This window comes from Otolemur garnettii, unplaced genomic scaffold (genome assembly GCF_000181295.1).
Source record: "Otolemur garnettii isolate 467f Iridium unplaced genomic scaffold, OtoGar3 scaffold00078, whole genome shotgun sequence".
Classification (NCBI taxonomy): Eukaryota; Metazoa; Chordata; class Mammalia; order Primates; family Galagidae; genus Otolemur; species Otolemur garnettii.
Genome location: NW_003852473.1, coordinates 8,263,906 through 8,277,431, shown reverse-complemented (window position 1 = coordinate 8,277,431; position 13,526 = coordinate 8,263,906). Strand labels below are relative to the sequence as shown.

The window sequence follows — 13,526 nt, the reverse complement described above, 5'->3', positions numbered from 1 at the left end:
CCATCTACAACGTTCTACTCTTAAACCTGAGCAATAACTAAGGCATAAGATTAGAAATTCTATTTTTTCAGTTTTAGTTTACATTTTACATTGTTACTGCATAGAAGCAGTTTAATGAGAAAGTAATAAAAATGAAGCTGGAGATTATGGAGAAGCTACAAGGAATTTACTGAATCCTCGTAAGGACTACATAGGCCGATGCCCTTGTTTCTTTTTAAAATTTATTTTTCCTTCAAAACACACAGATTTCCTTTTCCTTGCTTTAACTATATGTAGTTTTCTTGTCAGGTAATTATGTTTATTCATGGGGGGAATTACAAAAGAAATGGAAGACAAGGATTAATTTTTCTGATAGAATCACTGAGTTAAAGTTAGAAGACAAAACGCAAATAAGTTAACGAGAATATTATAGACAAGATACCAATGGATGTTTAAGTGGATATACAAGTATGTTAAAAAATAAGTATGTATGAAAGAAAGCCCAAGCTGCCTAAATTCTATCTTTCTCACCCCCTCCCAAGGATATCATGATCTACATTCACTGAATGCCAGAAAGTGGACTATTTGTAACTGGGTGTTACGATGATAGGTGCCCAGTACTGTGCTAAGGGTCACAGGCAACATTAACAGCTGGTTCCAGAGCCAGCCTGTGTCTATGGTCCCCAACTACTTGGGAGGCTGAGGTGGGAAGACTGTGTGAAGTCAAGAGTTCAGACTAGTCTGGACAACACAGTGAGACCACCGTCTCTTAAAAAAAAGGAAGAAAGGAAGAGGGGAGAGGAGAGGAGAGGAGAGGAGAGGAGAGGGGAGGGGAAGGGAAGGGAGAGGAGAGGAGAGGGGAGGGAAGGGGAGAGAGAAGGAGAAGGGAAGAGAAGAGAGGGGAAAGGAGGGGAGAGGAAGGGGAGGGGAAGGGAGAAGAGAGGGGAAGGGATGGGAAAGGCAAGAGGGGAAAGGGGAGTTTTCTTGTTAATTTCTATTAACCATATAAACTGGAAAATAACTTAGAAATAGTAACAGGGCCTGCAAAAATACTTATAGCCTTCAGTCTACTAGGTCTACTTTTTTGAGAATCTTGAGGAAAATCCTAAGAAACAAAAATGATATACAATATGTTCATTGTAACATTTTTATATTGGCAAGTAACTAAACAATCTAAATTTGGGGCAATAGGGGAATAGTTAGGTTTAAAAATGGTACAAGCTCTTTGACGTACCTATTACAAAGAGTCGTGACAAATCTAAGTAAAATTTCCAGGAAAATCCTAAAGTGGATAAAATTATAATTTAACAAAAGCAAGACAACTTATACAGAAAAAGAAATGATGGTCCTGTTAATGTGAGATTGTAGGCTATTTTTTTCCTATTTTCTAACATTTCTATAGCACGATTATTTTTCTATCATAGTTAAAAATTTTTCAGTCCTAATTTACTAAAGAAGTATGCTTCTGTAAGGAAAGTTTGAGAGCCTCTGTGACGCCCAGGATTATAGAACTTGAAGCTTCTCTACCCTGTGACATCTGCCCTCTACCCAAACATGCACTTTGCCTGTTCCCATCCCTGCAGACTTCTTCCTGTATACACCTGGCCTGGACAACAGACTTTCCTCAGATACATGGAGGGCTGCATTGTAGGGTTCCATCTGCTAGTGGGATTTCTCCTGCTTCCCCTCTTGACTAACTCTAGCTCATCCTTCAGGCTCCCTCTCAGACATCCCCTCCTTGGTGGCGTACTGCCCCCTCCCCCCACAGTCAGTCCTGCTCTCTCCTCTCCATACCTGGCTCCAGCTTCTACTTTGATTGTTACCAGTTCCTACATCTACTGCCTTCATCTTTGTTTCCCGAGGTCCAGCCTGCTCCCTGGATGTAATTAGCACTCCAGATAAACTGTTGAATGAACAGACACACTGCTGTGCATATCCCATGTCACTCTGCCTGCTTGAGCTCTTGCCTTCTGAAGAGGCAGGCAGCTTACTCCTCACTGTTTTCCTGCCTAGGCTCTTCATGGGAAAGGTAACAGGGGTTCTGGGCAAATGAAAGCCCAATTTACTAGTTTTCACTGGTTGTTTCTACCGATGCTGCCTTGTCTGAGAAGGGGGGTGAAAAGGCACTACTTCCCATCAGGGTGTTATCACTAGCACTCTCTCCACTGTGGAAGCTGTCCAGGGACTTTTGGTCACTCATCTGTTCACTCACCAATAAGTGTTTGCTTTGTGCCAGGTACTTTCAGCAGCTAAGTACACAGTGGGGAAACCCAGACATGCCCTCACATCCAGAGCTTCTCACCAGGCAGAAGCGGAGTTTCATAGGAGTAATTAAACAGAGAGACAGTTACCAATCGCAGAATAAAAAATGGGAAAAGAAGGGGGGAGTGAGAGAGGAAAACAGGATGAGAGGGAAAGTGGACTGGTAGTTAAAACCAGAGGTCAAAGAGGTCAAGTTCTCTAACCCCAGACTCACCCCTGTACACAAACATGCATGAAGCTTGGGGCACCATAGCTGCCAACAACTGCAGCATTTGTAGCAAACTTTAATCAAAGAACGACTTTTTGAAGCAATATGTTGGTGACACAGCAAGAAAGATTGACTTAAAGATGTTTTTGTTGAAGACAAAAAGCTACCAAAACTGAACAGTAGAAAGACACTTTGTTTTCAACCACATTACATATTTAACCACCAAAAATTAAATGCTACTACACAAGTTTGTAACAGGATGTTTGTAGTAAGTAGTTTAGAGTTTATTTCACCATGTAGAATTTACTCTTAAAAGAATCTTTCACCATCCTAATGTTAGCTATATAAAAGTGTCTGTAGTTAAAACAGTTAAATAGATCTTCACAACGCAACACAGGCAAGTTCCCAACCACCCATGGTTCAGTTAAGCAAAAATCCTCAAACTTTGATTTTATACTTTCAGAAACTCAGTAGAAGCTGTTTCCTTGTGTGTGCCAAGACTTTTGCACCTGCTGTTGTTCTTTCTGGAATGGCCTTCCTGTCTGACTGACCGGTGCTGCTTCTCATCCACTCAGATGCACCAGCACGTCCTCTGCACCCCTTGGCTCAAGTTCCTCAGACACACAGTGGCTCCCTCCACCTGGCTCCCAGCAGGCTCCTGCTATTGGCAAACGGAAGTGCTTGGCAGGCTGTGCTGAGATGTCTACTTCTTGGTTTTTCAGAGTGTGAGAACCTCAAGGTCCCTGCACTGTCTGGGTAATCAGTAAACACCTGCTGGAAATATGCTGACAGTCTGAATAACATGTCTTCCTCTGTGAGCAGAAAGGGGAAGGACAGTAACAGAGCAGAACACTACACTTGGCCATGACCTCAGTGCTTACTCACAGGCCCTGGCAGTGCACCTGGCTCCCCCACGTGCACAAGGCCCTTCTTGCTATGGCAGCTGTAAAGTCACAAGTTTGCAGAGCTCTTAAAATGCTACCCATGATCATTTGCCTCACTGTGAAGCTGAAAATGGGGGAAAAAAAACAGGGAGGGGGTGGTTAGAGCTAGGACTTGCATAAAAACATTTAGCCACTGATAACACCCAAATTAAAGTCCAATATTTTGGATCAGGTGTAGTGGCTCATATTTGTAATCCTAACACTTTGGGAGATCAGGGTGAGTGGATCACCTGAGCTCAGGAGTCAGAGACCAGACTGAACAAGAGCAAGACCCTGTCTCTCCAAAAAATAGAAAAACTAGCCCAGCATTGTGGTGGGCACCTGTAGTCCCAGCTACTTATGAGGCTGAGGCAGGAGGATGACTTGAGCCCAGGAGTTTGGCCTGGCTGTGAGCTATGATGCCACAGCACTGTAGCCTAGGCACTAGAGCGAGACTGTCCAAAAAAAAAAAAAAAAAACAACTTTTAAAGCAGTTAAAATTCTATGATTTGCCTCCAAAAATATGCTAGAGACAGAAAACATGCTAATATTTTTAAAGTAATTGAAATACAAAACAAGCTCCTTCTTTGACATAGCCAGTAATAATGTTTTCCTTTTTATGTAGGACAGAGCTTCAATTAAAGAGTAATTCAGAATTAAGCAATTTTAATTAGCTATGTGAAGAAATAAGGCCAAGAAGTTATTGATTTCTGGTCAGGAGCAGCTTCTATGGGGGCTAAAATCTAGTATCGTGGAAACACTGACCCCCTGTCTGTGACAAAAGCAGAGTATACAATGCGTTTAAATGTCACACGGCCAACTGCAGAACCGCCCAACATAAATTTATAGTCAATTTGGGAAAAGAGTTATTACATTTTCTTTTTGTTTGTGCTGTTTTTGTGATGAGTTTTGACTGTAACCCAAGCTGGAGTACAGTGGCATGATCACAGCCTACTGCAGCCTCCAAATCCTGGGTTCAAGGGATTCTCCCACTTTGGTCTCTCAAAGTGCTGGGACTGTAGGTGTGAGCCACTGCCCCCAGTGCTATATATGTATATTTAACATACATGTATATCTTTAGTACATCAGCAATGTCCATTGGTAACCATCTCAGGTTTTAATCACAACCTATAAAACACATTTTAAGTATTCCTATTTGTAATGACAGCTCCATATCAACATTGCTGAGGTTTCGGCAGAAATCCTTAAAATCACTCCAACAAATAGGCTGTGGGCCAACACCTAATACAGAAGCCACAGCTGCCTGGCAGAGCACCACGTGGCCCACTGGCCAGCGTCAGTCTTCATGATCCCCAGCATCTCGGGAGAGCTCGTCACAGTTGCCCCCAACCTCTTCCTGGGCTCCTTCAGGGCTTCTGCGACACCATCTTCCCAGTTCTCCTTTGTCCCCTGATGCTCTGTCTCCTTTGTGGCTCCACCTCTTCTCATTCACACTGTCTCCTCAGGGGATTTCACCTGTTTCTGGGGTTTTCACTGTTACTAACCTGCCAACAAATTTCTCCACATTTCCTATAATTCTTTTACATTCTTAACTATTTGGCCTAGGTTTTTAGCACTGGATTGTAGCTCCAGGAAGGCTAGGTGCCAGGTATCTTGTGATATAGAGACAATAGTTATATGGTGTCTAAACATATGTGACTTGAGGACTATCTGTGTTCAAAAGCAATGATTTTAAGTGTGTATTTAAACAGTTACAAACCAGACAGAGGTGAGCCTCCCCATAGGAACGCTGTAAATGGATTATAGGTGGGCAACCAGATGTGAATGTTTGTTTTATGAAGGTAAAAACTTAAAGCCACTTTTTATAACTATTCAAAAATTATCAGAGTTGGCATTCTATTAGCAAATCATATAACTTTTTAAAATATATAACTCTATAAATTTGGCCAGGCATGGTGGCTCACACTTGTGATTCCAGTTTTTGGAAGGCAGAGATGGGAGGATCGCTTGAGTCCTGGAGTTGGAGATCAGCCTGTGTGACAAAGTGAGACCCCATCTCCACAAAATATATATTTTTTAAAAATAGCTAGACCTAGTGGCAGGTACCTATCATCCCGGTTACTCAGGAGTCTGAGGCAAGGAGTTTGAGGCTGCAGTGAATGACTACACTTCTGCCTGGGGGACAGAGTGAGACCCTGTCTCTGGGGGGAGGAAAATACTTGTGAATTCTGTCATTCAAGGCCATATAAATTCCTCCCAAATTGCTTCCAGACTCCCCTATACACTACACAAACAATAATTTTTATGATTTCTATGATATGAAAAAGACTGAGAAGGACTAAGATAGATTAATCTAACTATGGGAGGTCCAAAAAAGTCTGGACACAAAGAGTGCACAAGTGACAAAGTTACTATAAGATTCCCAAGGCATAGCCTGGCATGAGGGCCTGAGACAGGAGGCGGCAGGAATGTGGCTTCCAGTTCCTGTTTCACCACTACAGCTAGTCCTGTGATATTGGCAGCATCAGTGACCCTTTTTGACCCTGGTCTCCTGAACTGACATATGGAAACAACAATGCCAACCAGTTATTTACTGTAAAAAATAAAGGAGCTCTGATTAGAGCCTCTGATGCTGTGCAAGTGTGAGGTGTTAACAGAAGTGATGTTCTTTAAGGTATCACTTCTCAGAGATCTGGCCTCTTCTTCCACCTGCCACTAGCATCCCCCAGGGGCACTGGGCAGGACCTGCCAGTCCCACTCTCACTCCACACACATTCGTTTCTGCTGTCTCCACTGCCACCCCTTCCCAAATCCACACCTTCAGCCCAACTCTTTCTCCTGAGCCCTGGACCTGAGGATGCAGACGTTTGTAAATAGTTATCCTTAGGCTAGTCCCACTGACACTTCAAATCTAGGCCAAAACTACTTTTCCCCTCAGGTCAGCTCTTTCTCCTATTCACCTAATTACTATCAACTCTGTCCCAGGACTCATCTTTCACTCTTTCCTCTTCTCCACACCACACTGTCCCTGCCAACACAGCTCCATTAGTTCATGCTCTCACCTGGACTGGTGCTTCCTAAATGGTCTCCTGCCTTCACTTCTGCATTCTTAGATTCCTGTCTACACTGCTGTTGTGAAGGATTGTACTAAGACATGGATTTAACCATGTGACTTCCTTGCTAAAAATCTTTAAGTGGTATCACACTTTGAAACACATGCAAAAAATATGAAAACAAATCTGTGAGTGGCTCCTTTCTTGCCCACAGAGCCCCCCATGACCTGACCTGTGCTCCCCAACCCCCTCCCCCCGGCCCCTGTTCAGTCTCTAACCTTTGAACTATAAGCACCAACTAGCCCAAACCACTCTGAATTCCTCAGCTGCACCATCCTCTCCAAATGAAGCCTTCACATACTGCTGCTTTGGGCTGCAACTCCCCTCTCACCTCCTTCACTTGGCTGGTCCCTGTGGAAACGTGATCTAACGCAATAGGTGACAGCCTACACCAGCAACAAGGGAGGTCAGGGAAGGGTTGTTTTCCTGTGTCCCTGATCCTCCACTGGTTTTCAACTGCTCTTACACTGAGAAGACAGACAGACTTTGGGTAGGTGCCAGTAGCACAGTGGTTACTAAACCAGCCACATGCACCAAGGCCTACCAGTTTGAACCCAGCCCAGGCCAGCTAATCAACAATGACAACTGCAACAAAAAAATAGCTGGGACTTGTAGTCTCAACTACTTGGGAGGCTGAGACTCTGTCTCAGAAAAAAGTAAGACTGAATGGAGTGTAATCCAGGCTTCTCCCCTTATAAACCGTGTCATCTTGAATAAGTTACTTTTGTTTGCATTTCAATTTCCTCCTTTGTCACAAAAAGAAATTAAGAACACCTGCTGATAGTGTTGTACTATGGGCTACATTAACCGCATGCCTGCCACAGACTAAACACTCACTACATGCTTAACAAATGCGATCTCTAAAAATTCAACCTTGATAAATCAGATTAAATAAATATAAACGTGAAGGAGAAACATTCCCCAATGCCCAGGTCTACTTCAGGTGTCTTTTCCAAGGCTCTTGCAGCAACCCCCAAACCCTAACCCTAACCCAAATGCCCCTATTGTAGCTCTTCTCCTATCATTCAAGAGCAGGTTGTCCCTGACAGTTGGGTCATCTCCCTCACTCAGCTGCAAACTCCCCAAGATTAGTGGTGTCTGTCCTGCTCATTTCTGTTTTGCCAGCTCCTAACACTGGTGTTCAGTTAATATGTATTGAAAGGGGGAATCATAGTAGGATTTTCTACATAGTAGGATTTTCATTTTTTATTTTGGAAACACTGAAATAAGTGTTGTTATAATTTCATTACAGACACATCTCAATTAGGCAGGGGATATATGCAGTTTCTCACTGAAAATTTCAATTACATTTCTTCATTCTTTATAAGCATAAACTGAAGGAGAAAATAAGTGGCAGTTTGCACAGTTTCATTCAACGGTGAAAGTAAATACGGTGCTCACTTGAGCAGCACACATGCTAAAATTGGAGCCACTCAGAGATTAGCACAGCCCCTGTACAAGGATGACATGCAAATTTGTGAAGCATTCCAGATTTCTGGAAAAAAGTAAATATATGCTCACTTTTAAAAGAAGCAATTATGCAGAAATAGAATGTTTAAAAATGATTAGCTGTGCTATCACATTTCACAGAAATGTCTGAGATCAAGGCTCAAGCTGCATATTAGAAATAGGATGACCCATTAAAATAAAGTCATAATGATGGTATGTCTATGCTCAGGGCTCTATTTGTAAAAGTGCTAGAAAAAATAAAAGGAAACTATAAATTAGGCATTGTCTTCCACACCTGGTAGCTGAATCAATCTGGCAGCGTTTCATAGGTTCTGTCTATAGAGACCAACTCAGATCATTCACCTGCCAGAAGGAATACTGATTAAATACTGCCCCGATGCTATTTTTTTTTAATTTATTTTTATTTTTATTTTTGCAATTTTTGACCGGGTCTGGGTTTGAACCTACCACCTCTGGTATATGGGAATGGCGCCCTACTCCTTTAAGCCACAGGTGCCACCCCCCCATGCTATTCTTATAGTCTTTTTACTAAAATGTGCTTGAAGAAAAGCCTATCAAATCAGCTGAACATTATTGTGGTTGGTGAAATTTCCAATTTACATGAATATACATCACTACAAGTCTGGAAGGCAATAGACATAACTTATTTATTAATGTCTTAAAGTTAATTTTATTTAACATCAGTAAACATTCCAGTTCAAAACTGTTATGAAAGACATTATCATGTTGGTGTTCTGAGGATCTCCTGTCATTTAAACCACACTTACACAGCCCCAAAGCACATCATGCACGGAGAATCCAAGTGAAGTGACATTAAATCTCAACAAGCCTGGGAACATTTTACAAGATATAAAACCTGGGTGGCATTTGTGGCTCAAAGGAGTGGGGTGCTGGTCCCATATACCAGAGGTGGGGGGTTCAAACCAGCCCCGGCCAAAAACTGCAGAAAAAAAAAAAAGATGTAAAACCTTGCTCAACTAGTCCAAAAGCACTGTTATCCTTCAGAACCTCAAGAACATTCAGCAGAAACACCAGTTTCAGCAACCTCTCTTTTACATCATGTCACTGAAAAGATTCATAAAATAAGAACTAGTAAGTTAGGAGATTACCCAGGAGAGACAAGCCAGGCTCTTGCTCCGCACCCCCGAGACATCATTATGCCTTTAGTCATCACACCTTCACACCCCTCTAAACTGTACAAGGCCTCTCCCTCCTATTCGATTTTGTAACTAGTCTTCTCTAATACCTAGCTTTTTAATAGCTATCTAGTAACACGACTTCTCCATTTTACTAGACTGTAGTTCTTCTTAGGTGATTTTAGTGCCTCTCCGAAGACTCACACAGGTTTTCAATCTGTGTTAAATCCAAGTGACATGGGCATGGAGCATGGTACTGTGTGGCTATATTAGGGGATTCAGAATGCTTTTTTAAAAGAAATATGATTTTTCTCATAGGACAATTACTGAAATATACACAACATTGACATATCAATTCTATTTAAGAAGTAGAAAAACTACTTCTGGGGGAAAAAGTTAATAGTTTCCTCTCTTACTCTTGGACTTTATCTAACAAATACAAATAATATAACCTAGTTGTTTGTACCCTTATATCAATCTGAAATAAAAAAATTTAAAAAACTTATTACTACATGTTCATTGTAGAAAAACAGTAATATATACAAATATGAAAACTGAAGATAAGACCTTATGGTCCATGAAAAACCCACCCTATTGTAAATTATATTGTCCTGCCTTTTCTATATATGCAGATACAAATATATAGACACATATATAGAAAAAGCAGATTTTGATTCTGATTTTGCTGTTTAAACTATTTTACAGCCATTTTCCACTTAACATACAATACAAATCTTTTGCAGGTCATTCAACATTATTGTATAGCCTAAATTTTTAGCTATCTAGTATTCCCAAATATGAATTTACCATAATTTAATCTCTTATTCTGAAATTTTTATTCTTTCAAATGATGCTATAAAACAAAAATAAAAATAAAAACCAAGAAAAGTTGCTGAATGTTCTTTCATATTATAAACGGAAGTGCTTCTACACTGGCTAAACAAGGACTTTAATCCTATAGAATGTTTCCATTTCTGTATCTACAGCTTTGCCTGTATTCACCAGTACTTACATAACAAATTCTACCTAGAAGGGTACTGGCTCAAAGAATAAACCCGTTTCTAAGGCTTCTGGCGGATATTGCCAAACTTTCCTCAAAAAGTATACATTTTCTCCAATAGTGTAAAATTCTCGTTATCTTTATCTATATTGGGATTACCATTTTTTTTCCCTTGAGACAGAGTCTCACTTTGTCACTCTTGGTGAGTCACAGCTCAAGGCAACCTCAAACTCTTGGGCTTAAGTGATTCTCTTGCCTCAGCCTCCCAAGTAGCTGGGATTACCATTTTTAAAAATCTTTACTTGCATAGCATTTGAAACCAGTCTGCAGAACTTCCCCCAATACTCCCTCCTACCCTGTGGTCTCCTGCTGCCTGGTCTTCCTCTAAGCTGCCACTCATCTGCTCTTCCCAGACCTCTTGTTTGTGCTTTTCCACTGTTCAAGTCTTATGGTGTCTTTGCTGTAACAATGAAATTTGCCTAGCTAGTATTTTATCCCCTTAAACCAAGTAACCAAGTATCAACCAAGTAATCTGATAAACTAATCCGTGCTAATGTAAAAGTGCTCATTTGCAGCAACATTATATACAGTAATTATATACAGTAATTTGCAGCTTAAAGAAAATATATTATCTACAAGAGTGATGCATTTCATTTATCTTACAAATTCTGCCCCAATTAAAATCAACTGGGGAACTCTTTAAACACTGCTAAAAACACTCATCTCCCAGACGTTATGAGTAAATCTGTTATAAGGTTTTTGTTTTATTGGTTCCTAGGTAATTAATTCTAATGCAGCAACTGTTTTTTGAGATGAGTTAGAGAATCCTAAGTAGCTTCCTCTTAGGTAATGGTGGAGGAAGAAAAGCACAATGAACATAATCTCAATCTGACACACTGCATGAGATAAACGCGATAAAGAGGGCCAGCACTGAGAGAAGCATTTGCCAACAACAACAGAGCCGAGTAATGTTCACAGGTGATGCCAGGCAGACTGTGCTCTGGGAGGAAATGGGCTGAGCTTAATCAGTTAAGTAGGTTCAATTGCTTTTGCATTGAGCCAATCAATTGAAACTAAAATTATTTGAGTAACAAGGCTTACGTCATGCAATTTAATAATAGCTCTCCAGCTTCAATGATATAAATTACTTCCAGTTTATTACATTTATTGTTTGAACAAAGTTGAGCAATCCTACAGATTTTCCCCATAATCCATAATGGACCTTTAGGGACAACTCTTAGAAGAAAAACTACAAATGTCAGGCATTTAAATACACTATTAAATGCCACTACAGCCTTACAAGGTAAGTTATTTGTCCTATTTTACAGTGAAAACTCAGGAGCATTTGAGGTGACACTGGCATATTGCTTTATTGGGTGGAATAAGCCTTCATCTGCTCGGCATGGTCTCATACTGCCTAGTTCAGAGAAGTGACATGAGCCACTGTCTTCAAATCTATTCCTGAGCCACAGGGAGGACTGTGGCTGTTGTTTCTATCTGTGACCTAAGGCTGCACACACTTCTATCTTCAAATCCCACCTGAGGGCACCCTCTGCAGAGGTCCCTCCACAGTCTGCCTTGGCTGTATTGGCAGCCTGGTTGGGGAAGAAAGGTTTTTCTCCAAACCTGAGTTTGCCCAGATTACTTATGATCGGGTAAGACTTCCTGCTAACTAAGAGTAATCTCTGCAGCCAACACAGCAGTTTCTTTTTTCCTGTTTCGTTATTGTAGAAGACCATTTAACTTCCCCTGGCAAACACTATTGTTCTCCACAATCTTCTAAGGGTTTTTACTTTCAAACTCCATATTGTCATGTGGAAGAGATGGATTACAGGGCATCCTAAATGGTGCCCTTTCTCGGCACCAACGGTAGAGAAGTAGGTGATCATTCTCCCACTGTGTATGTCAACATTAGAGGAAGCAAGAGGAAAGGAAGGGGCCTTGGACGTCTAGAATGTGGCTGAATTCAGGCAATGCAAGCCCACACTAGGAACTTGGGGCAGTACCTGGGTTAAAAGACTGACAGGGCAAAGGCTCACACACTAGGTTATCCTACACATAATTAGAGTGGATAGGGAAAAGGTATATACGCTCTAGGAAAATTATGTTATCTCCCCCTTTCCCTAGTTGTCATTCCTGAAAGGAGTTTAGGACAATATTAAAGCCCAAAGTTGGAGAGAGGGAAGGAGAACACTAGGTTTTGGAGGGTTAGTTTAGATAGAGCTGGCTGCTGAGAAATGCCGTCCAATCAGAGGGCTCAGCCTTGGCTGTAGAAAGACTGTAGTTTAGATTCTAGATTTTCTGACACTAAAAATAATGCCTCTTACCACCGGATAAGCCAGAGGCAGTTACATTTTCCCGTCTATAGTGAGATATGTCACCCGTTCCAGGTTGAGGCAGGTATCCTGGCTCAGGCAAAGGTTATCTCCTTGACAGTTAGGAACAGAAAATAAATGCTGCGGGAAGAAAACACACATCACGCAAGCAAGGGCAGCAGCTGCCCCCGCCACCTCCTTTCCAGTTGGCCCAGCCGCCTGTCCCAGGCAGACCCTAGCAGACCCGAGCAGACCCGAGCCACTGCTCAGAGCCGCGATGCGCCGCCGGGGCGCACCTGCTTTAGGGGCCGCGTCCCTGGACTAGAGCCAGCTTTCCCCAGCCTTGCCTAGGCGTTTAACTCGCTGTCTACCAGCGGCCACCGCGGAGCGACGGTGGGGGAAGGGTGGCTTGTCAAATACGGAAGGATTTGTTTCCTCACGTTGCAAACCAAGAAAGAAGGGGACCTTTAGCACTGTTGTCACATTCTATGCAAGAACTTCCCCTCTTCCGTCACAAACGCAGACGAGGAGAAACAGATCTAGCCCGCTGCCAGCAGCCGAGCGGTGAACGCCACACCTCGGGAGCTCCCGCCACCTTAGTCCGCTGGGCTTCAGCGCGCCGGGCAGACGTGCGCTCTGGACTCCGCTGGACACCCCGCCTCCCGCGCCCGCTGCTCAAGGGGAGAAAGGGGGGGCAACCGGGCTGCGCCTCACCACTTGCTGTGCGCCCCGGAAAGTCGCGTCCAGCAGCATCAGCTTCCAGGGGTCGGACACGGAGCCGGGCAGCGGGATGTACACGTAGTAGGCGGCCAGCGCCGCCAGCGCGGCCAGCAGCACGCAGGACGCGCGCATGCCGCCCTCGCTCGCCTGCCAGCCCGCCGCGGGAGAAGGGCGCTGCCAGCCGGACCTCCGGCGCGCGGCTGCCCGCGGCCCGCGTCCCCGGCTCTTACGCGCCCGGGAGCCAATCGGAGGCGGCGCCGGGAGGAAGTCGGAGGTTGGCGCGGCCCCCGCGGTGTCCCTGCAAAGCGCGGCGGACGCCGGCTCCGAGGCCGCGCCGGGCCGCGCAGGGCACTGCGGACTCTGCGGGACCCTGGCCGCGCTGCGTCCGCAGGCTCCGTGGGAGGGTCCCGGCGCGGAGCCGGGCGGCTTCCGAGTGGCG

The 13,526-nt window shown here is 43.4% G+C and overlaps 1 protein-coding gene and 1 non-coding gene across 3 annotated transcripts in view; one reads left to right on the top strand and one right to left on the bottom strand.

Annotated features, from left to right (window-relative positions):
- Positions 1-13,293, bottom strand: part of NCEH1 (neutral cholesterol ester hydrolase 1) — a 61,822-nt gene extending 48,529 nt beyond the window's left edge. For both annotated transcript variants that reach the window (XM_023515764.1, XM_012807920.2), the window contains exon 1: positions 13,082-13,293. In XM_023515764.1, coding sequence (XP_023371532.1) covers positions 13,082-13,219 — 138 coding nt within the window. In that variant the 5' untranslated portion in view covers positions 13,220-13,293. The remainder of the gene's footprint in view (positions 1-13,081) is intronic.
- Positions 7,840-7,943, top strand: LOC111726752. The gene has a single exon (XR_002774454.1). It is a non-coding gene; the product is annotated as a U6 spliceosomal RNA (small nuclear RNA).
- Positions 13,294-13,526: the final 233 nt, after the last annotated feature.